A 24,054-nucleotide genomic window follows, 5' to 3' on the forward strand; every position below is an offset into this window, starting at 1 on the left:
TCCCCTTGTTTATTTTTTTTTTTTCTTTTTTTTTTTTTTTTTTTTTTTAATGTTTATTCATTCATTTTTGAGAGAGGTGGGGTGAGACAGAGCATAAGCAGGGGAGGGACAGAGAGGGACACAGAATCTGAAGCAGGCTCCAGGCTGTCAGCACAGAGCCCAATGTGGGACTCGAACTTATGAGCCTCCAGATCATGACCTGAGCCAAGTCAGACACTCAATCAACTGAGCCACCCAGGTGCCCCTCATCTGTTGTATTTCTTACATGGAATCTAGATTTTCTAACTGTACAAAGCCCTAGATATGCAAGTATGGTATGCCATTAAGAGCATGATCTCTGATGTCAAACAAAGCAGAGATCCAAGCCTGAACCCCCCCTCCCCTCCCTTACTAATCATAAGGACCTTAGGCAAGTTACTGTCTTCCTTATCTGTGAGGGAAAGAAAGACAAAACAAAAACAGTAAACAAAAAGAGTAAGTTAGCATTATAAGTGTTGGTTGAGAGAGAGCCTGGCTAGTGACTAAGTACTCCCATACTGTTACTTTCATTTCTTCCTCTTCTCCTTTATTCTGTTCTCCACTTGGTCTCTGACCTTTTGCTGCTTTTTCTCCACTAGTTTGTTGATACTTCCAACTAGTTTGTTGATATTTTTAAAGATTTTGCTTTTCACTACTACTCTAGAACCTGTATTTCATTTAACCCAAATTAAAGATTACAGGTTTGGTTTGGTTTTGTTTTTTTACTACTGCTCTCTTTTTAAAGGTTTCTCCCCACCAGCCCTTACTTACCTTTAATGAACACAGTCACTTCCCTTTCTGTTTACACACACACACACACACACACACACACACACACCTACACACACACCTTTGTGGAAACATTTAAGAATTGAGTGCAATCAATATAACACTTTACCCCTAAATACTTGAGTATGTATCTCCTAAATACAAAAGCATTATCTTTCATTCCCATACTAAAATGATATTATTTAAGATATTTGACTTTAATGTAATACTCTTATCTATGTTCATTTAGCTACAAACCATAGTGAAGATTTATTCACTTGTCTTCCTACTAATGTTTTCTGGGGTTTTTTTCCAAACAAGAGTCCAATGAAGGATTGCACATTGTGTTTAACTGTCATGTTAAACATGACATGCCTTTGGACTTCTTATTTTGTTGCTTATCTGACATTTGGTTTGGGTGGGTTTGAGGACTGATTTTAAATCCCCGTAGTGTTTCTGTTATGTTTTCAGTATTGCTAATCTTTGGATTTGGCTCCAGGTGGTTAAAATGTGAATCCTTTAGAATAATAAACTAGAGAAAATCCATACTGCTAGTAATAATCCTCTTCTAAAACTCTTCCTAAAGAAAGTAGCAATGTGGGTTCATAGTAGTAAAAACGTATGGATTTCACTGGTACAGTTTGAATATCAGGAAACTATATGAATGATTTATCTTACCTTCTGTATTCCAGAACTGAGGGCTTCTTGAATTTAGGTAGAACCCATGTTCATATGATCGTAATTATATATGCTTAAAAATGAAATTCTCCAGGGGAAATCTGTCTGCAGAATTTTTAAGATGATTATCATGGTATAACTGGAGCCACCATGGGCTGCTTTAACTAAATTTTATTTAATTCTAGAGCCCTTCTATACTTCTTCAGTGATTACCAAACTTTAGTTCTTTTGCTTTATTATCTGTTAAAACTATAGGATTATCAAAAGTTCGCAAGAAGCTCAATCCCCCTGAAATATCTGGCCAAGAAAAACTGGCTCTCATTCTTTTGCGTAATTAGCTAAGCAGTCTCTTTCCTGCTGTAGTTAAACAATTAGAATAGACTCCTTTTGATCAATTATATACTTCTCAAGCATAGCCCCAAATTTAATGACTTCATTGATCTTCATAACTGTTAGATTAGTGGGCCAGTAACTTCTTTGCTATAAAAATCCTTATTCAGAATTACTTATGATTCTGTAATTGATCTCATAACAACTGTTTTCTATGATTTCCATATTTAGAAACTCCACTTTATTCTCAGTTTCAAGCATCAAGAACTTTGAAGATTATATTGTTACAGTCTTAAAACTTTAGGGGTTTGTAGCCAAATTTTATTCAAATCAACAAAGTTGTGGTATACAAAAAGTTTGAAGTATTATTTTTTTAAATGTTTTATTTATTTCTGAGAGAGAGAGAGAGAGAGAGAGACAGTGTGAGCAGGGGAGGGTCAGAGAGAGAGAGAGATATAGAATCTGAAGCAGGTTCCAGGCTCTGAGCTGGCTGTCAGCACAAAGCCTGACATAGGGCTCGAACCCACGAACCAAACCGTGAGATCATGACCTGAGCTGAAGTCAGACGCTTAACCGACTGAGCCACCCAGGCGCCCCTGAAGTATTATTTTAATGGATAGAGCTATCTTATTTATTTTGTATGACTTTTTAAAGCCTGTTATTTTGTTCAGTGATACTTTGTAATGTTAATTTAGCATTTTAATGTTTTCTAAGTTAGTTTCAAGAATTTTCCTGTAACTTAGAGACCTAGCAGATGAATTTCCTTAGATGAATTGTTAATCTGTAAATGCATCTTAAAAGATTTTGCAGTTAAGAATTCTACCCACTCACTACTCTGCTTTTGATACTTAGACAAAGGTATGCTAAGTTTCTCCACTGTTGCATAAACTATGTATAAATACACACTTACACACTTATGGTAAGGAATAGATCACAAAACAGAAAACTCTAAAGCAATATTAAATATCACTTATATTCTCTAATAACTCAGGGTGGCAGCTATAGAGAAATATAGATACAGTCAACTTTAAATGATTTTCCCTTAAGTTCTTAACTTTTCAGCTAAAATTAAAGAACAGTTTCTTTAGCAGTATCTGTAGCAGTATGATCAGGTTTATGATTTGTGGAAATGTTTTCTATAATACCATAAGTTTGGTTTTTTGATTTAAAATTTTAACAGGGGTGCCTGGCTGGCTCACTTGGGAGAGCATGTGACTCTTGGTCTTGGGTTCATGAATTCAAACCCTACAATAGATGTAGAGATTATTTTTAAAAAAATAATCTTTAAAATAAATTTTAATATTTTTATTTAATTTTGAGAGAGTCTGAGTGCTGGAGAGACACATAGGGAAGAGGACAGGATCCAAAGCAGGCTTGGCACTGATAGCAGCAAGCCCAAGGTGGGCCCAAACCTATAAACTTGTGAGATCATGACCTGAGCCATAGTAGCTAAGCTGCTGAAGCGCTCCTAATCTTTAAAATTTTAACAGTAAGTTTATATACCTCTCTTTTGTCAAATATTTTTGGCTGGGGCTCCTGGGTGGTTCAGTCGGTTAAGCATCCAACTCGATTTCTGCTCAGGTTGTAATCTCATGGTTCATGAGTTTGAGCCCTGCTTTGGACTCCACGCTAAGTGTGGAGCCTATTTGAGATTCTCTCTCTCCCTCTCCCTCGCCTTCTCCCTCTCCCTCTCCCTCTCTTTTTCCCTCCCTCCCCCTCCCCTCTCTGTCTTCCCCTCCCCATCCCTCCCTCTCTCCCTCTCTCTCTGTCTTCCCCACCCCCTCCCCATCCCTCCCTCTCTCCCTCTCCATGCTTGTGTGTGCTCTTTCTGTCTTCCCCACCCCCTCCCCATCCCTCCCTGTCTCCCTCTCCATGCTTGCGCACGCATGTGCTCTCTCTCAAAATAAATAAAACAAAAAACTTAAAAAATATTGTTTGGGATCTCAGAAAAAGGTTACCTACTTTGCTGTATGCACATAAATTCTGATAGGTAAACTGCATTTACTTTACTGGATGGTAAAAATTCAGAATTTTCTTGGAATTAAATGCTTTGGTTAACTGAATCTAATTATTAAGTATAATTAATAAAAAACTACTGTGTACTGTGGTATATTGAACTATGCCAGTAAAAGTGTACAAATACAGAATCATGGTTTAAAAATGGAAGAGACAATATTTGATTTGAGGTAATAAAATTAGAATATTTGAGATAGATCTTGAATGAGTAAGTATTTCAACAGAGTTTGTACAATTTGTTGAGAGGAAAAGAAGAGAAACAATGTAGGGGCGCCTGGGTGGCTTAGTCGGTTAAGCGTCCGACTTNGGGGTAATGTAGAATCTTTTGCAGGAAAAATAAGTTGTGTAGTATGATTGATTTATAGATTATATATACAAAGTAAAACAGGAAATGTAAAGCCAAATTGTGGAATGTCTTCATTTCTGTGGTAACATTTCTATAGTTTGATGGATAGTAGAGAACCATAGAAGATGTTTAAACAAGGCCAAGAGAGAACTATTCTTTATAGAATATTATTTTGGTAGCAGTGTACAGGTGTATTTGAAGGTGAGAGGCTAATTGAGAGAAGATGTATTAGAAAGTCATTGAAGTTGCCCAAGATGATAAAAAAATAAACTAGAGAAGTGGCAGTGGTCTTATGAAGGAGAGGAGTTTCAGAGACTTGGCACCTAATTTATAAGTGGAGGCAGATGACAAAGAAGTCAAACGTGGCTATGAAGTTTCAAACATAGGGACTTGAAGAAATGTATTGGTGCTACTAACAGAAATAGGAAACTGAGGGAGAGACAGGTTGGAATAAAAGGTGTTTAATTTTAAACATGTTGAGTTTCAGGTTCCAGATATAGTTCTAGATGATCCATTCCCCAGGTCATTAGAAATTCAGGACTGGGAGTTTAGGAATCAGACTCAAGTAGAGGTAACAAATTTGAGAAGAAAGTAGAAAGGTAAGATGGGAGATCTGAGAACAGACTCTTGAAATGCTTATGTTGTGGGACTGTGCTAACAAAAACAACAAGGCCAAGAAGGAGGGGTGGTCAGAAGAGTAAGAAAGTCAGAACAGTGTCCTGTTAAAAAAGCCAAAAGAAGAGTTTTAGACAGTAGGTATAGTTGAATATTTCAGAGATAATTCATTTATAGACCAAGTAAAATTGCAAGGTACTTTTAAACACATAAACCAATAAATCCAAATTCACAGTAGGCAGAATGGAAGTAGATCAGTCATTGCAGTGCAAGAAATGTCCATTTTAAAATTGATAATACTGCTTCATTTTTCTTAACTGTAAAATAGCAATAATAATAGTATTTCACTTGGTGGTTGTTAAGGATTAAGTGAGATAACCCATGTGAAGCACTTAGCTTAGGGTTTGGCAAGAGTAAACATCTGTTATAAATGTTAGCTTCTCAAATAGCATTCAGTAAATGTTATGTTCTCTGACTACTTTATCATGGAGGAGTAACTTTGTTTCCAGTTTGGGAGAGGTTTCAGGGAAGGGATTAGCAAACCATGGTCGGTGGGCCAAAGCTGGCCTATTACCTGATTTTGTACAAGTTAGAATGGTTTTGATATTTTTAAAATTTATTTTGAAAGACAGCACAGGCAGAGGAGGGGCAGACAGAGAGGGGGGGAGGGAGAGAAAAAAATCCCAAGCAGGATCCATGCTGTCAGTGCAGAGTTGTATACGGGGCTCAAACTCAGGAACTGTGAGACCATGACATGAGCCGAAATCAAGACTTGGCTACTTAATCAACTGAACCCTCAGACACCCCTGGTTTTAATATTTTCAAATGGTTGGAGGGGAAAGTTGAGTGTTTTGTAACACAAATTCAAATTTCAAGTTTTGAATTTCAAAATTCAAGTTTTATTAGAAACACAGCCACATTTATTCTTTTATGTATTAGCTGTGGCTACTTTCGTACAACAGTGTGGATGAATAGTTACAACAGTGACTCTGGTCTGCAAAGCCTAAAATTCACAATCTGGTCTTTTACAGAAAAGTTTGCCAATACCTATTCTTGGATACTCCCTATGAGTTTAGATGCAGAAATCAATAACTGGTCATCTTAGTGTCTGTATTATTGTAGAAAATGTTACAGAGGTTCCTGGACTTTCTCAGTCAGTGGAATCCTTAATGTTTTATTAATTATTTTCACAGTGCCATTTGGCCAAAAGTAATACCTCTTTGTTTCATTTATTAAGTAGTTAAGTGCAAGTAAGTTAACAGTGGCAATTTGTGTAGTGTCCAACAGATGTCAGTGTACTTTCTCTCACAACTTTGAAATACACCACAGCACCCTTGTGATTTTATTCTGGCACCCCTGGAATGCTTTCACTGTACTGTATATCATGAGTCTATTTATGACTCTATTGATAGGAATTATACTGAAAGTACCAGAGATATCTTACCATTAATAGTTTTGTCTATAGTAGCCCTCTGACATCCTGGGTGCTTTAACAAGCAAGCTAATTATTTCAAAATTTGGCAATAAATATGGAAGAAAGTGGTTTTTTTAACTACCCATATCCTATGCTTATAGCAACTAGATAGTTGCTGTATTCACCCATCTGTTCTTAACTGTGGTTAAATATTTAAACAGTGAAGTTGATGAAATGAACTAGTTAAAAGATAACAAATGTCTCATTTTTAGAGCTGTTGGAAGCCTGAAAACAAGTATTTGTACAAAAGAATAGTTTTTAGTTGAAATGTTAAAATTAATATTTGGTGGTAAAATCAAAAAGTAAGTTTAAGGCTATGATATTAAAACTATACTGAATTAAATTAAGTGGAAGATATGTTATTTATTACTTTTTGTTGATTATTCTGGATTAATTTTTTTAACCCAAGTATATAAATGAGTAAAAATAAAATACAAATGAGTAGTCTGTTCATTCATATAGTATATTTGTCCCTTGTGCCTTTAATTGCTTTAGAAATTTTTTTTATTAGATTATTTCAGATTCTCTTATGCTAAAATTAGAATTTGTTCCCAGTTTCTTTTAAGATTGGATCATTACCCAGTTACTGGGTTTTGAGAAAAAAGTATGTTTTATTTATAACTTCCTTTTTTTATTTTATGCTTTCAATCTTTATCTCTTTACCTGTCTTATTTTAATTGGCTTTAGTATGATTTCATTGCTCCTATCATGCCTGTGGTGGAATCAGTAGATCCTGCATCATGGAGGCAGGGCTTGCGCAAAACTGGCATTGTTCTTGTGCCCAATAAGGGTGAAAAATCCATGGTGAGGCATTCCTATGTGCGAGGATTTACATGAGGTTACAATATAACAAGTTTAATATGAATATTGGTTCCAGAGATGCATGGTTTTAAAGTCCTTATGGTGTGCTTATTTCTGTTCTCTGTATTTGCATTATAATTTTTCTGTGTGATATAAAGTGTGGAGTGTGTTTTCTTAAATCTAACTTTTGGGAAGGTAGTTCTATTTTTTTTCCAGTTTTAGATGTTTCCATTTTTTACTAAGACATTAACCTACTTAGTAAAAGTGTTTCTCCTGAAACTATTAACTATAATTTTAGACATATTATCTGTAAATTTGTTATTTCCAGCTTAAGGATTGATCAGTCTTGATAATTATTTTTTCTTTTCCTTAAAAATAAAATAAAATAACAGTTTCCAACCTCAGCTACAAAAATTTCTCCCAAAGAAGAAGAGAGAAAAGACGAGTCTCCTGCATCTTGGAGGTTAGGACTTAGAAAGACTGGCAGTTATGGCGCACTTGCAGAAATCACAGCATCTAAAGAGGCTCAGAAAGAAAAAGACACTGCAGGTGTTATACGTTCAGCTTCAAGTCCCAGACTTTCCTCTTCTTTGGATAATAAAGAAAAGGTAACCAGTTTCATCATCTAGTTTCTGTTAAAACTTTAATCGTTTGTTTTCTGGGAACATGAAATCTGATAGATTTTCTACTCTGTGTCATTATTAAATCTGTGTATCAACTTAGTTCACCTGACTTAATGGATTTTACATGATAATACAAATATACTTGGCTTAAACAAATGTCAATATGGAATTACAGGCATACCTCAGAGATATTGTAGGTTTCACTCCACACCACTGCAATAAAGCGAATCAAATGAATTTTTTGTTTCCCACTGTCTATAAAAAATATATTTATGTAGGTCATCTGAGTAGCTCAGTCAGTTAAGCGTCCGACTCTTGATTTTGGCTTAGGTTATGATCTCATAGTTGTGAGTTGAGCCCCACATCAGGCTCCATGCTGTGTGTAGAGCCTGCATATGACTCTCTCTCTCTAGGCTCTCCCTGTCTCATATATTTTTTCTTTTATATTTTTATTTTGTTATTTATACTCTTAATTTTATCTATACTTTATACTCTAATTTTATATGTATTTTATACTGTAGTCTTGTAAGTATGCAGTAGCGTTGTATCTAAAGAAAATGTGGGGCGCCTGGGTGGCTTAGTCGGTTAAGTGTCCGACTTTCCNCACAGATCACCATAACATATGTAATAATAATGAAAAAGCTTGAAATATTGTGGGAATCACAAAAATGTGACATAGAGACACAGAGTGAGCAAATGCTGTTGTAGAATGGCTTAGATACACTTGCTTGATGCAGGGTTGCAACAAATTTCAAATTGTAAAAACCACAATGTCTGTTAAGTGCAATAAAATGAAATATGCTTCTGTAAGTTTTGGGAAAATCAGATTTGCTCAAAAAATAAATTATGAAGCTATACTCAATGAAACAAATGCTTTATCCTCCTAGACAGTTTATAGTAAAATGTATTGAAGGCTGTTTATCCTAGAATTTATTTATTCTATAATGTAATTATGTTCAGGTTGCATTTATCTAGCATCTGCAATTTTTTATCTGCCTTTTCATTTGATACATCAAGTGAAATTAGTAGTTTTAATTAGTTTAATTTTAATCACTGTATTTGAAGGATAGTATTAAATTACATCAAATAGAATGTACACAATTTATGCAGTGATATTTTATGTTGCTGGGTTATTTTCTATGTTTTCAGCATTTGTACTTTTTTTTTTAATATAGTTTCCTTCCTCTATTTAAAGTGTTTGTTTCTTTGTATCTGAAATTCAGAAATGGAATTTCTCATCAAGTACTTTTAAAGTTAAATTTTGTATAAATTGATTGCCTAATTATTTTCCAAGTACTTGATGCCAGTATAGTGGGAATGTATTAGATGCCCTTGCTACATGCCCTTTCAACTGGATTTGGATAAATATAGTTTTAAGTATTTTTTGTTCTGAATATTTTAGTTTTATATCAAAGTAGTGAATAACTTATATAGCATAAATAATTGAGACATCAGTTAACCATGTTCGAAACCTTATTTCTCTGGGCAAAAAAGAATATCTTACTATATTTTACTGCATTACCTTATTTAATCTGTTGTAGAAATTTAGAGAAAGTCATTAAAATTTGGAGGAATTGTTTTCCTTATTAAAATATTGTCTAATTCTAGATTAAAGGAGAAAGAAAAGAAAATCGGTTAGAACAGCTTGTTCTTTGGCACTTAAAGTATTTAACTATAAGTAGACATCAATTTTAGAGTATAGGTAGGAACTGTGGAAATACTATAACATAAACTGTGATGGCTGTATGATTGTAATTGTATAATTGTACATTGTTGAATACTCTTGTTTAGTACTTTTAGCAGTTCCTTTAATCATCACACAGATTTCTTTTTTACTCATTTCTTTTTCCTGTTGTGTAGGAGAAAGATAGTAAAGGAACTAGGCTTGCATATGTTGCACCTACAATACCAAGACGACTAGCCAGTACATCTGACATTGAAGAGAAAGAAAACAGGTGGATTTATTATTATTTGCTTTACGTTTTTCCTATGAAAATAAACGTATCTTTATTACGTAGCATGAGAGTTAAAACATGAGCATTGTTGTAACTGTATGGGATATATGGATTGTGGGAAGAACATCAAATAGAAGGTCCTGAAGAGATGCAGACTTGTGTGTTCATGAAATGGCAAAATCAAAACAAAACATTGTAGTTGGGACAGTGGTGGCAGATGAGGTCACAAACTACTACAGGCTATCCAAACAGTTGAAACCTACATAAAAGGAGAAAAAGCTCTTAGTTTTTCAGCATTAAAAAGCATTAGTCAGCATTTTAGTTTCTTTCTTCCTATTTTTCAGCACATAGGGTACGAGAACTTTTAAATATAGTTGTAGTCATGTTATAACATCCAGTTTTGTGTCTCGACTTTTTTTTTCAACTCACATCTCCTATGTAATCTTAAGTGTTCATACATTTTTTCAGTAAGCGTTGTTTTTCGTCACTGCATTGTGTTCTATAGAGTAAATCTGTTGACGTTTAAGTAACTATTTCCCCTCCCCAAATACAGACATTTAAATTGTCTAATACTATATGATCATAAGTAAAACTTTTGTAAACATCTTAATTTTCCCTTCTGTAATTAGGATTACACCTTAGGGATAGAATCTTAGAACTGGAATTACTTTCACTTTTTAATATTCCGAAGTATTTTCCCAAGGGATTTACTCGTTTCTTCTTCTACTAATGTTTATTAATATACAGCTTTCTAAATCCTATTTTAAAATTCTATACCAGAATTTGAAAGATACTCTTTTCACAGGGACTCTTCAAGTTTGCGAACAAGTAGCTCCTATACAAGAAGAAAATGGGAAGATGATCTCAAAAAGAATAGCTCAGTTAATGAAGGAACTGCTTACCATAAAAGGTAATACAATCCTAAGTAACTTCATGTATTCTTTTATAAAAATATGAGGCAGTTTGTTTGGAGCCCTCCATTTAATATCATTAAGAAAATATGTGCTTTTGTTGTTTAAGTAAAACATCATTTAAAAGTCCAGAATATATATTTAGAGATGGATGAAAATTTGCTTCTACTCATGTATATACATTCCATATAATTAGATTTGATATGTTAGGAAGCATCTTTTAGAAGGAACTCCTTATATAGTTGACTAGAGAAGTTGAAATAGATCAGTGTCTTAATTGATCTGGTCATTATTTAATGACCTGGAAGTTTCCACTTTTCTCAGAATCAGAGATACGGTAATTAGTCTTGAATTGAAATGTTGATAATGTTATATTGGAGAGGAGTCGAAAAATACCTATAAATATTTTCTCTGCTAAAAGCAGCCAAAAAGAAGAGTAAACAATGAGCAAGTATAATATAGGCATGGGTCATTCCTAAGGCTGTGACTCATTACTAAAATACTTTTCTTCAAAAAGGTCAATCTTAACTTACCTTGAGTAAAACCAGACCTAAGTGTTTTTCTCAGACCCAGCCTGGCACAACCATATGGTCTGTTAATAGTTCCAGAAATGTAAAATACCAGATCAGATCATGTTTAAGTCCTGTTCAGGGAGGTGGGAGGCAGTAAAGTGATACACTACCAAATCAGTGAAATCATCTAGACTCTAGCAAGTTGTAGATGCAACTCTTGGTGCTGGAGCCGGTGGTGTATTTAGGAACACAATTTTTTAGATTTTTCCTAGCCTTGTGAATCTGTGTAATGTATAGACATTAACTGTAGAACACACATACAAACACATCCTATATAGATATGACTCTTTCCTTCAGTTGCTCCTTTGGTAGAAGACAAGATGATTTGATTAGTTCTAGTGTTCCAAGCACCACATCAACACCAACAGTTACCTCTGCAGCTGGGCTTCAGAAAAGCCTGCTTTCCAGCACAAGCACTACTACAAAGATTACAACGGGTTCTTCCTCAACAGGCACACAAAGCAGGTGAGTCACAGATAAATTTTGTGTTCAGGCCTACTGTGTGCTTATGTATGTGCATGCATTTTTGTTTAGAAAATTGTGGGGCTCTGGATTTTTTCATTTATCTTTTAAATTATTTACAAGCAAAAAATTGGTTCCAAAAAGAGGCGATTATGCATGTCTGGGGGGGGAAAGTAAGTTCTTGAATTATTAACTTTCCTTGAATCAGGCTGCTTAAAATGTAAATTTCTCTCTTTGAGAGCTTTGGGTGAGACTTTTGGTTCATAGTTCAAAGATGTCTTGCGTCTTGTTTTAAAAAAAAAAAATCCATCCCTGTAGTCACATGTTTCAGCTGCTAGAAAGTGCTTTCATTGTTTAGCTGTTTTCCTTTTCTCTTTTTGTGTTGCTGCTTTTGATGCAATAGTACCTCAAATCGTTTGTGGGCTGAGGATAGTACTGAAAAAGAAAAGGACAGTGTTCCTACGGCAGTGACCATCCCCGTTGCTCCAACTGTTGTAAATGCTGCAGCCTCAACCACAACCCTGACTACAACTACTGCTGGCACTGTCTCCTCCACATCAGAGGTCAGGGAGAGACGCAGGTGTGTAAAGGTCCTAACAGGACTGCTGATGTATTTTGCCCAGTGCTGAAAGTTGTTTGTTTTGCTTTTTAATCTTTTTTTTTTTTTTTAATCTTTTTATTTATTTCTAGGAAGAGAGAGAGAGACAGCTTGAGCAGGGGAGGGTCAGAGAGAGAGGGAGATACAGACTCTGAAATAGGCTCCAGGCTCTGAGCTGGCAGTCAGCACAGAGCCCGACGCGGGGCTCGAACCCACGAACCGCGAGATCATGACCTAAGCGAAAGTCGGACACCTAACCGACTAAGCCACCCAGGCGCCCCTGCTTTTTAATCTTTTCAAGTTGGTGACCATCTCTTCAGTAGGTTAATAAGTGAAATAATCTGTATCAGCTCAGAACTATGTAAACTGATATAGTTGGCAGTTATTAGCATTTAGGCTTGGCAAGTCCTGCTAACAAAATTGATGTTTTCATTTTAAGAAAGTGAGCCAGACACTTGTCTTCTTAGCCATCTTCGTTTTTTTAATGGTTGTTTTAATTCAAGATGTTTTTGTGGTGAAGGTCTAAACACACCCAGTCACACTCATGGAAGTAACATGACAGAAACAGATGTTTCATTCTTCTCTCTGTTTCCTCCCATTATTAAAAAAATTGATAGATATTAAACTGTTTTTGTTACTTTTAAGACTTTCATGGGGCGCCTGGGTGGCTCAGTTGGTTAAGCATCCAACTTCAGCTCAGGTCATGATCTCATGGTTCATGGGTTTGAGCCCCGTGTCCGGCTCTGTGCTAACACCTGGCTCAGAGCCTAGAGCCTGGTTCAGATTCTGTATCTCCCTTTCTCTCTGACCCTCCCCTGCTCATGCTCGCTCGCTCGCTCTCGCTCTCTCTCTCTCAGAAGTAAATAAAACATTAAAAAATTTAAAAAAAAAAAAAAAAGGACTTTCATTTTAAAATTCTCTTGAAGAAAGGCTTCTTGGTCATATGTATAAGCCAGATCATTTTTAAGTACATTGAATACATTCACTTAGTTTTAATTCAATACGTAAAGGGAGTCATTAATTATTTTAATGAATTTATGTTGTGTGCTTAAGTGTTAGAAACGTTGCTCACTTCTTCCTGCTGCTGCTGATTTGTTTGGAATCTCAGATGTGGAAAGAATCTTAACCTCTTTTGTGGTATCTTTGCTTTACAGAAGAAACTAAGACCCAGAGATATTAAGTGACTTTTCTACTTTTATGTAGTTAATTAGTCTGAGAACTAAGGCAAGGCCCAAGATTACAAGAGAGTCAGTCACATATTTTTCCTGTTATATCATGCATAGTTACTAGCTTTCAATTTTGTTTTTCCTCTTGAGAAAAAAACCAAAATTTTAAAAAACTAAATGTGACCTTTTTAATATTTTATTTTGAGGTTAAATTAGCTACATAGATGGTTTTTTGGTTTTTTTTGTTTTGTTTACTAAAATGCCAACCAGATTAACTGTCATAATTCTGGCATGTAGTGTTCATATACAGGCTTTGTGTCTGGTGCCTATCAAAGCACATGGCCTGTAGTAAGTTATTAATATCCATACAGTAATATTTGTGGTTGAATATATGAAAAGTAACAAAACATTAAATTTTTAAATGTTAAAATTTTCTTTACTATCATTGCATCTTTATTTTTGTCAGCATGATTATGTTTTATTATTATTTCTATGGTGAGATTTGGTGATAGTTCTATGAAATCAATATAAGCAGTTAGCATTTTGTGATTTGAATACCAGTATAGGTCACACCATATTTTAATAAGTCTTCATTTTTCTATATGTTCAAGTTAGTTTTAGGCTTTTGAGGTGTTTTCAAGTAAGACCATAGAGCCAACAGAAATTAGAGGATCATAGGCATCCATCACTATTTTCTAGTGAAAATAAATTTGAGGATTTTGCTTTTATGGAGTAGAGAAGATAAAGGGGAAAAGGTTAGGAATCCTTGGTTTTTTACTCCTTTAATCCTAAGGTTAGCATGCTCTCCAAGGTCAGAATTTCTTCTTCTGTAAAGTAAGTACTTTATTTATGTGATTTTTAACTTCCAGAATACATTCTATTTCCAGAATTCCATGCTTTTAAAAAAGTTTGCAGTGACAGTTAAAGCCTAATGAGTATCTCCCTGGAATTATCAGTTTCAGAGCAAAAAATTATGATTCTTAACCTCAGATTTCTTTATTGTTTATGTTGTTGGGGAAAATTAAGTTTCATCTTTTTAGAATTAATCCTGGAAGACGTTAAAGATTGAGAATTAAGTATTTGGAGATTTTAATAGAACAGATATTAATAGGATAAGAAACAAAATGTGTCTGTTGACATTGTTCCTGGTGTATATTACAGAAATTTTGTTTGTCTTACTCATTTTCAGTGATGTTTGCAATAATAGTAATGTTTGTGTTTTGTTTCATGTCAAGTAATTGTTTGCAGTTTTGGATGCATTGTTGGCCTCTTCTGTTTGTCTTTCAGTTAAATTTTGCTAATGGTTTAAAATATGTATAGTTGAATATTTGTCCTCAAAATGTGTATATTATGATTTAAGTATATATTGTGGCTAAAAAGATAAGTTAGTACATCTATACTGTTTTAGGCATCCTTACATATATACTTTCAGATATTATGTAAAGTTACCAAACTTACTATTAAATTCCACAGTATTCTTGAATTTTGTTTTTATTGGTCAGGATTGATGAGGATTTTCTGTTTTTGTTAAGTTTTCCAGTGGATTAATAGTGGTGGGTGGGGAATAGAGAAGTTAGCTTTAAATGGAGTATGATAGCAAATTCTTTCCTTTTTTAAATATTTCTAATTCTCCAATCTTTTCAAAATAGAAAACAGTATCTTACTAATAAGTTCATATTTGTAACATGAATTCATATGGAACACTTGCTTTGTATACTTATTCTCCCCTATCTTTTTCCTTTGGCTGAGCCAGCTTGCATTTGCTCATTTATCTTCCCTCTGCAAGGAAAAAAACTAAATGAAAAAACAATGGTTGGTTTTCAGTTTTTTAAAAGATGTTATTTGTTGATTACCCAAAATATAAATACTATAAATAAATGTATCAGCCATTAAATGTCAGTGAAATAATAGAGTAATTGGAATTATTAGAAAATCCTTATTTTAAAAATAATAACCTTTCAGTAGCTCAGAAAATTATAAGCAATCTAAGACTACTAAAGAGCAAAATTATGCATCATATATAGTTTTAAGAAAGAGATTCAGTATGACATTTTGATATAGTAAGATTAAGGCAGCAGTAGAGTTTGAGGGGTGCCTGGGTAGCTCAGTTTATGGGATCGAGCCCCATGTCTCTCGAGGCTAGGGATTCTCTCCTCTCTCTGCTCCTCCCCTGCTTTTGCGCTTTCTCTCTCAAGATAAATAAACTTTTTATGTCTTTATTTTATTTTTTGAGAGAGAGAGACAGACAGAATGTGAGCGGGGGAGGAGCAGAGAGAGAGGGAGACACAGAATCCGAAGCAGGCTCCAGGCTCCGAGCTGTCGGCACAGAGCCTGACGTGGGGCTCGAACCCACAGACTGTGAGATCATGACCTGAGCCGAAGTCAGATGCTCAACCAGCTGAGCCACCCAGGCGCCCCAACTTTTTTTTTCTTTTTTTTTTTTTAAAGCAGCAATAGAGGGGTGCCTAAATGGCTCAGTCAGTTAAGCCTCCAACTTGTAGTTTTGGCTCAGGTCATGATCTCATAGTTTCATGAGTTCAAGCCCCATGTCAGGCTGCCAGTTCAAAGCCTGCTTGGGATTCTCTCTTCCTGTCTCTCTGCCCCTCTCCTACTCACACTATCTCTGTTTCCCTCAAAATAAATAAACTAAAAAAAAGCCAGTAGTAGAGTTTGATATATTCTGCTATCTTTTTGATAATCAGTTCTTTTTAATTAAAAACACTAAATATATGAATTAACTTACTTGCCTACATTTATTTCATAGAGGTCTGCTCTATACAGGAACCCCAAGAGAGGAGAAGGAACTGAATGCCAGATGAGGACTTTCAAAGTAATAGGAAACATAGTGTATATTACAAATTGATAGGCTAGATTTTTATGCTGATTTGGAGCAAATGTAAGGAAAATTTAAATGAACAGATATTATGTCTTTTGACTAGTAATTTTTATCCCCTTAACCTGCATATGTTAAGCCAGATATGATACAACTTTTATGGCACTTTGAAAGTGTTGAAAAAGAAGTGAGGCTCATTTCAAGAGAGTGTAATGGTTGATTAGCTTTGTTTGACATGGGGGTTAAAAGAGCAAATGACAATGCAGATTTCCCTGTTGTAAACTATATCTGAAAATTTTGACCATTGCATAGAGGAGACAGAGTCATTAGTCCATGTTCATGCTTATTTTCAGAGAAGCTCATGAAATACTGAAGTGAAACATGAGCCATCTGAGCTGCTATAAAGTTTTTCTGTGTAACCAGATTTGCAACCACATTAAGGTTTCATCTTCTTTTCTTTTTTTCCCCTCATCTGGGAGAAGTCCAGAAAGCAATAAATTATATAGGTGCAGTGGATGCATAAATAAGTACCAAATGAATGGCTAAAAAAATGGCCATTGGGCCATGTTTTCCAAGTTGATGTTTCACAGAACACCTTTCCAGATTAACAGGTGTACCATAAAAGTATGTTCTACTTAAATAATCTTAGGAAATGCATAGTTAACACAGGGTTAAACAGGTTTCTTCCTCGGTTCTTCTCAGAGCCTTTAACATGCTGTGATTTTCCTGGAGAAGGTTAGAATGTGTAGCATTTTCCAAATCTGTATATCCAACTTCCAGATTAAACAAGCCCCTCACTCTATTCTAGAATTAATTTTCTTAAACTAAAACTCTAATAACAAGCTTATTGTTACCCTTTATCACCTTGTAAATTACTTGTCCCAGAAAAATCACTGGAGTTGTTATAAAAGTAGGAAATAACTGTTATATCTAAATAAAAAGCTTAAAACTCATAAGAGTTGATATAGAGACAGAATGAAAATTAAAAACCAGTGGGAGAAACAGAAGTATCAGAGCTTAGTATAGCTTGAGTATGATGGACCATCAAGAGGGCACTTATCCTACCAGTTGTATTCATCTCTCTGGATCTGTGCATAGGTACAGATGAAGCCATATGTTGCAGAATCTCTCAAAGTCAACTAAAGAAATGCTGATAACTAAAATGTTTATGTACCCATGGCACCTGGGTGGCTCAGTCAGTTAAGCACCTGACTCTTGATTTCTGTTCAGGTCATAATCTCATGGTTCACATGGAATCAAGCCCTGTATTGAGCTCTGCACTGACAGCATGGCGCCTCCTTTTCTCTCTGCCTCTCCCCTCCTTGCTCTCTCTCTCTCTGAAAATAAAAATAAACTTTAAATAAATAAACAAAGTGTTTTATACAGTGAATTTTTTGCTTGCCCTACAGTTTTAGGGGACAAAAATATCAGACCAATAATTAAGAAATTTAATTTTTAAAAAAATTTTAGGCGCACCTAGCTGGCTTAGTGGGTTAAATGTCCAACTTCTGCTACGGTCACAGTTTGTGAGTTCAGGCCCCACATTGTGCTCCGTGCTGATTATGCAGAGCCTGCTTGGGATTCTCCCAATTGCTCTCTTTTTTCCCTTTCCCCATTCATCTTCTCTCTCTCAAAATAAATAATTAAACTTAAAAAAATTGAAATTTTAGGTTATAAATTTAAATCTATACCAGTACTTTAATAGAAACCAAATTTGGTAAAATAGAACTCATCAATACTTGAATTATGTGGAGTCCGCCTAATATATGAGACATATGTAGTGCTACTATAATAGCAAAAAGAGATAATCTTTCAGGATATTCTAGTGTTTGTTCATTTTTGAGAGGGAGTGGGGGAGAAGCAGAGAAAGGGAAACAGAATCTGAAGCAAACTCTGGGCTCCAAACTGTCAGCACAGAGCCCAGTGTGGGGCTCAAACTCATGAACCATGAGATCATCACCTGAGCCTAAGTTGGACACTTAACTGACTGAGCCTTCTAGCTGCCCCCAGGAAATTCTGTAAATAAAGTGTTAACAATTGAACTTCCCAAGTAATGTTGATTGTTGGAGGGAAGTTATTTTGTGTGTGTTGCAGGGCTTTATCTTTTCTTTGCTTATTCAACTCTTTATTTAATTATGAATCTCTTGACATAGACATATGTTTTTGAAATTGAACATATCCTTAGACAGGATGGGACTTAGGCTTAGATAGATAAGATCAAGTATAATGAAGATAAATGTCAAGTTCTCTTTATATCAGAAAATCAGTAACCAAGAGTAGGATGCTGATTTTAAAGCAGTTTATGTATAAAAATACTTGAATTTTTAGGTAACTCAAAGTGTAAACAAGAATATGATGTCCACTAAAAACTTCATTAATAAATGTATAGTGACAGGAATGCAGGGAGTGTTGCCTCCTCACTAGTCATCCCATATGTTAAATGTTGCCTTCAGTCCTAACCATTCTAACCATAAAAAGACCATGACAGTCTATAAAGTTTAGCTTTCCCATATCATCTAGCATGGTACTGCAGGGAATCAGAAGAAGGGCTGAAAGGAGTCATCACGTGGCTTTTAAAAAGAAAAAAGAAACCTGTGGTTAGGAAGAACTTGAAAAATATAATATTATTTTCAATCTAAAAATTTATCAGATTGCATTGTTGAATTTTCATGATGAATGTAACCATTTTTGAAGACTTTTTCTTAAAACCCATTAAAATACTTAACTTGTATTCATTCACACATTCATCTGTAATTCACAGATATTGTATATCCAACTAACAATTTTTATGTATTACTGTAGATCATACCTCACTCCTGTTAGAGATGAAGAGTCTGAATCCCAAAGAAAAGCGAGATCTAGACAAGCAAGACAGTCTAGAAGATCAACACAGGTATATTTAATGTGTATAATATATAAATCTTCAAATTACCTTTCTCTTTTTCACTTCTCTGAAAATATTAATTTCATGGAGCATCTCACTGGCTCAGTCAGAGGAGCATGTGACTATTGTTCTTGGAGTTGTGAGTTCAAGCCCCATGTTGGGTGTAGAGATTACTTAAAGAAATAAAAAAAAAGAAAGAAAAGAAAACATTGATGTTAGTATATAATGTGAGAAAATCACTAAAGATTGCTTTAGTGATTCTTTCCTAGCCTTTTGTATATTATATTTAATCTAATCAATGTTAATATTATTTTTAATCTAATTAGCATATACCTTTATATCTCTTTGAATATTTTTTGTTACTAAGATGGTGTCTGGTACAGAGTATTTAATAAAGTGTTAATTAGTATGATGTCTAATAATTATTAAAGAATTCTATGAATATTTTGAGTTGTGGGGAATAGGTCTGTTGTATTAGATATTTCAAACAGCTGATGTGCAAGTACAGGGAACCTGCCACTCAGTTTAGTTAGCATCTCCTTAACCTCCTTGCCATTCTAATTATATCTAATATATCACTTTGTGTGTATCCTTTCCCGTAGTCGAGACACTCCAGAGTCCAGATTCCATTCCTTGATTCTTACTCTTCTTCATATTTCATTTCAAGCTGAACTGTTTGTTAAGATCTTCCATATTCTTCCTGGCTTTGTACCCTTACTTTTTGAAATCTAACCTGTTCTTCAAGGCTTATCCTTTAAAAATTACTTCTTTACTGAAAATTTTTGCATATATATGTATATATATATATATATANTACTTCTTAGGAATATTTATATTCACATTCAGGTAATAGTTCTGTCATCTCCTCTCCTTTTTTGGTTAATTTCTTGAATATAGAGACTATTCCTTACATATATATCTTTTCCAGTACCTATTATTGTACTTGCTGATGGTGATTCTTCATAGAATGAATGAACTAGAAATTTTGTTTGCATTTGCAAACCAGTTCCAAACGTGTATCTGACTTTCAGTACATTCATATTAAATTTGTCCACTTATAAAATGTTTCTTTGAAACAAGCTATACTGCCTCTCATTCTTAAATTTATCTTTTTTATGTACAGGGAGTAACATTGACTGATCTTCAGGAAGCTGAAAAAACAATAGGAAGAAGTCGTTCTACCAGAACCAGAGAACAAGAAAATGAAGAAAAAGAAAAAGAGGAAAAAGAAAAACAGGATAAAGAGAAACAAGAAGAAAAGAAGGAGTCAGAATCATCTAGAGAAGATGAATATAAACAGAAGTACTCTAGAACATATGATGAGGTAATAGTGTACCACTAACACAGCTAGGTCAAATGGTATGAATGGTTCTTGTGACTATCAATATACAAGAAATTTGTATACCAACAAACCAAATACAAAATACTCAAAAGGATTTTAACCAGAAATCTGAATTGTCTTGAGATGATTAGAACATTATTTTTCTTTTAAAATGAACTTAAGTGTTTATATGTTTTTAATTGTTTAATACTTCATTGTGAATTAATTTTAATATTTCACAGACTTACCAGCGTTACAGACCAGTATCCACTTCGAGTTCAACGACTTCATCGTCTTCACTTTCTACCATGAGCAGTTCACTCTATGCTTCAAGTCAACTAAACAGGCCAAATAGTCTTGTAGGTATAACTTCCGCTTACTCCAGAGGATTGACAAAAGAAAATGAAAGAGGTAAGAAGACCAAATTGGGATAACACTTTGTTTTCTTCAAATAATCCCTTTAGGTTTTTTTTTTCTAATTTATAGTTCAACAGAAAAGAAACAGCCTTCTAAACTGGGAGTCATTATTCCATTTTTTTTCTTTCAGAAAGAGTATGGTGGTCAAAAATGAATAGAGTAGAAAATAAAAATGGAATTATGTAGTCTGGCATTGTTACATATCTTTATAATTCAAGACTTCACAAAAATCTTTAGATTTTTTTTAAAAGACTTTTTCTATCTAAATCTTTAGGTAGAAAAGTCAGCATAGAATAACTGGGGGGAGACTATTTCTAGGAGCAGTTTATTAGTGCCTAAAGTTATTTCTTGCCTATTGCATGGATCATATCTTTGAAATTTTTTGTACGTGAAGTTGTTGTAAACTAAATTCACTTAACACATGTAATGTCCTTGCTAAAACAAAATGGCTTTTGTGCTTATATCTTAAGAAATAGATTTCTTTTTCAGCGATATGTTGGCACATTGATGATCACTGTTAGCATTTCCTTTTATTTCAAGTAAACTTCCTATTTAAATTTTAGTAATTCCTACTTTAATTAAGAGACTGGTACTAAATAAAATTATTTCTAATTATAGGCATTTTATATTTTAAAAGAAAATCCTGTAATATCAGTAATCATGAAGGATAAACCAGAAAAATTAAGTTTTTCCCAATTTTTAGCTTTTTTTTTTTTTGGTCATTGAGATATTTCAGTTCTTTAAAATACTAAGTGTGAGGCCCACACAATGTTTGTAAAAAAATTGGGCCCACTTTGAAAATTAGGGATATTTGCAAAAAAGGCTAGATTTTCATCTTCTATTGAAAAGTGGGAAGATTCAGTAACACTGTGTCTAAATTATCACCTATCAACAAGTGGCTAGAGCCAAGGAGTAAGTTACAGCCCCCCACCCCTTGGAATAGTGCCCTCCTGGCCCCTTTTATCCATTTTTATTATCTGGATGGCCACTATATGCATTGGAGTTTGAGATCTTTGCTCTAAACCAATTCCAAAAACAACTCTAAAGAAACCTTTCTGGTACTATAATTTTGAAATTTCTTTTGCTGTGACTCTTTGCTAATGTCATAGGAAGGAGACTTTTAGAAATAAGTTTTAACATTACTTTGTTCCATATAGATGTCTACTTTTTAAAACCTATTTAGGGGTGCCTGGGTGGCTCAGTCAGTTAAGCATCCTACTTCGGCTCAGGTCATCATCTCACGGTTTGTGGGTTCGAGCCCCGCATCGGGCTCTGTGCTGACAGCTAGCTCAGAGCCTGGAGTCTGCTTCAGGTTCTGTGTCTCCCTCTCTCTCTCTCTGACCCTCCCCTGCTCACTGTCTGTCTGTCTGTCTCTCTCTCTCTCAGAAATAAATAAAACATTAAAAAAAAAAACACCTATTTAAAGGCCCTAATACCTTTATAGTATGTAAATCTAAAGCTATTTTAACTATCATAGAAAGGAAACAAATTTTGAGACTAAATTTAAAAAACTCTTTTTTTTAATGCTTCTTTATTTTTGAGAAAGAGAGAGAGGGAGACACAGAATCCAAAACAGACTTCAGGCTCTGCACTGTCAGTACAGAGCCTGACATGGGGCTCAGACCTGTGAATTGCAAGATCATAACCTGAGCCAAAGCTGGACCCTTAACCAACCAAGGCACCCATGCACCCCAAGACTAAATTTTTTTATGTTGATTTACTTTAAAAGAAAAATGTTTTTTCCAGAATAAAAAGCTTTGTTCTTAGACACTATCTAATAGAAATGAAATGAATACTGTATTCTACTGAATGAGGACTGGAAATAGCAGAAACAGAAACTGATGAACTAAGAATAAGAACTGTTTTCCTTGCAGTGTTAACTTTGGGTATAGTAACTGTCTCCCTATCAAACATTAATAACTCAAGCCCTATTTTTTTCATAGGATTCAATTATTTTCTGTTCAGCAAACATTAAGTATGTCTTTTGGCAAAAGTTTTGTTTTAGGCACTAGGAAAATGAAATAATTAAAATTAGTTCTTGTCTTGATCAAGAATCTGTCTAGTGGGAGATACAAATACATGTCTAAACCAAGTGTTTTAATAGGGGCACTGAAGGGAGCAAAAGTAATTCTAATTGGAAAAAAAAAATTTTTTTTTTTTTTACATTTATTTATTTTTGTGAGACAGAGCATGAGCAGGGGAGGGGCAGAGAGAGAAGGAGACACAGAATCCGAAGCAGTCTCCAGGCTCTGAGCAAGCGTTCAGCACAGAGCCTGATTCAGGGCTCGAACACACAAACTGAGATCATAACCTGAGCCAAAGGCAGACACTTAACCGACTGAGCCACCCAGGCGCCCCTCTAGTTGGAAAATTTTAGAAGGCTTTATGAAAGAGGTTGATTTTGAATTACTACATTTTTCTTGTAAAATACTGTCAAGATACATTGCTACCATGTGGTTCATTGTAATCCTTAACAGAGGGAGAAAAGAGAGAAGAGGAAAAAGAAGGAGAAGATAAATCACAACCTAAATCAATCCGAGAGCGACGACGACCGAGAGAGAAAAGGAGATCTACGGGAGTTTCATTTTGGACGCAAGATGTGAGAACCTATTAAAATATAACTACTTGATAGTATATTTAATCTTTCAAGAAGTACATTCTAATAATTTTTTATATGCCTTAGATTACATATACTTTTAGCTCATCACTGAGTTTGAGTCAGGTTATTAAATCAGGAAAGTTCTTTATTAGGATAGCTAATGAATACTTAGATTTTTGGTATTACTAAAAGCAGGAGTTCTGTCCCAATTTTGGAATGAAAGCAATAATGGCTATTATTAAAAATAATAAAAAACATATTAGTGTATAGTGGCTAAAGTGCTTTTTTATATTGGAGATTCTTGAAAGAAAGATGCTTATCATATTTTTGTTATTACATATTACTTTCAAGTATACAACATAGTGATTCAGCAATTATACAAAATGCCTACAGTAAGTGTAGTTACTATTTCGTTATATAAAGTTATTACACTATTATTGACTATATTCACTCGCTGTGCAGTACTTTCCATCACCTTGACTTATAACCAAAAGTTTGAACCTCTTAATTCCCTTCACCTATTTCACCTGTTGACCCATCCCTATCCCCTCTTGCAGTAATCCATCTGTATTTATGAGACTGTTTCAGTTTTTTTGTTCGTTAATTTTTTGGCTTTTAAATTCCACATAAAAGTAAAAACATGTGGTATTTGTTTTTCCCTGACTTT

General features: G+C 34.5%; 1 protein-coding gene across 1 annotated transcript in view; it reads left to right on the forward strand.

Moving 5' to 3' along the window:
• Nucleotides 1-24,054, forward strand: part of PPP1R12A (protein phosphatase 1 regulatory subunit 12A) — a 155,129-nt gene that overhangs the window by 99,103 nt on the left and 31,972 nt on the right. Inside the window, 9 exon segments of the mRNA XM_077770237.1 lie at nucleotides 7,439-7,654; nucleotides 9,530-9,624; nucleotides 10,430-10,534; nucleotides 11,405-11,572; nucleotides 11,973-12,149; nucleotides 18,969-19,059; nucleotides 20,174-20,374; nucleotides 20,614-20,782; nucleotides 23,266-23,387. Of these exon segments, the coding sequence (XP_077626363.1) occupies nucleotides 7,439-7,654; nucleotides 9,530-9,624; nucleotides 10,430-10,534; nucleotides 11,405-11,572; nucleotides 11,973-12,149; nucleotides 18,969-19,059; nucleotides 20,174-20,374; nucleotides 20,614-20,782; nucleotides 23,266-23,387 (1,344 nt within the window).

This window comes from Crocuta crocuta, unplaced genomic scaffold (assembly GCF_008692635.1).
Source record: "Crocuta crocuta isolate KB4526 unplaced genomic scaffold, BGI_CrCroc_1.0 scaffold317, whole genome shotgun sequence".
NCBI classification, from domain to species: domain Eukaryota; kingdom Metazoa; phylum Chordata; class Mammalia; order Carnivora; family Hyaenidae; genus Crocuta; species Crocuta crocuta.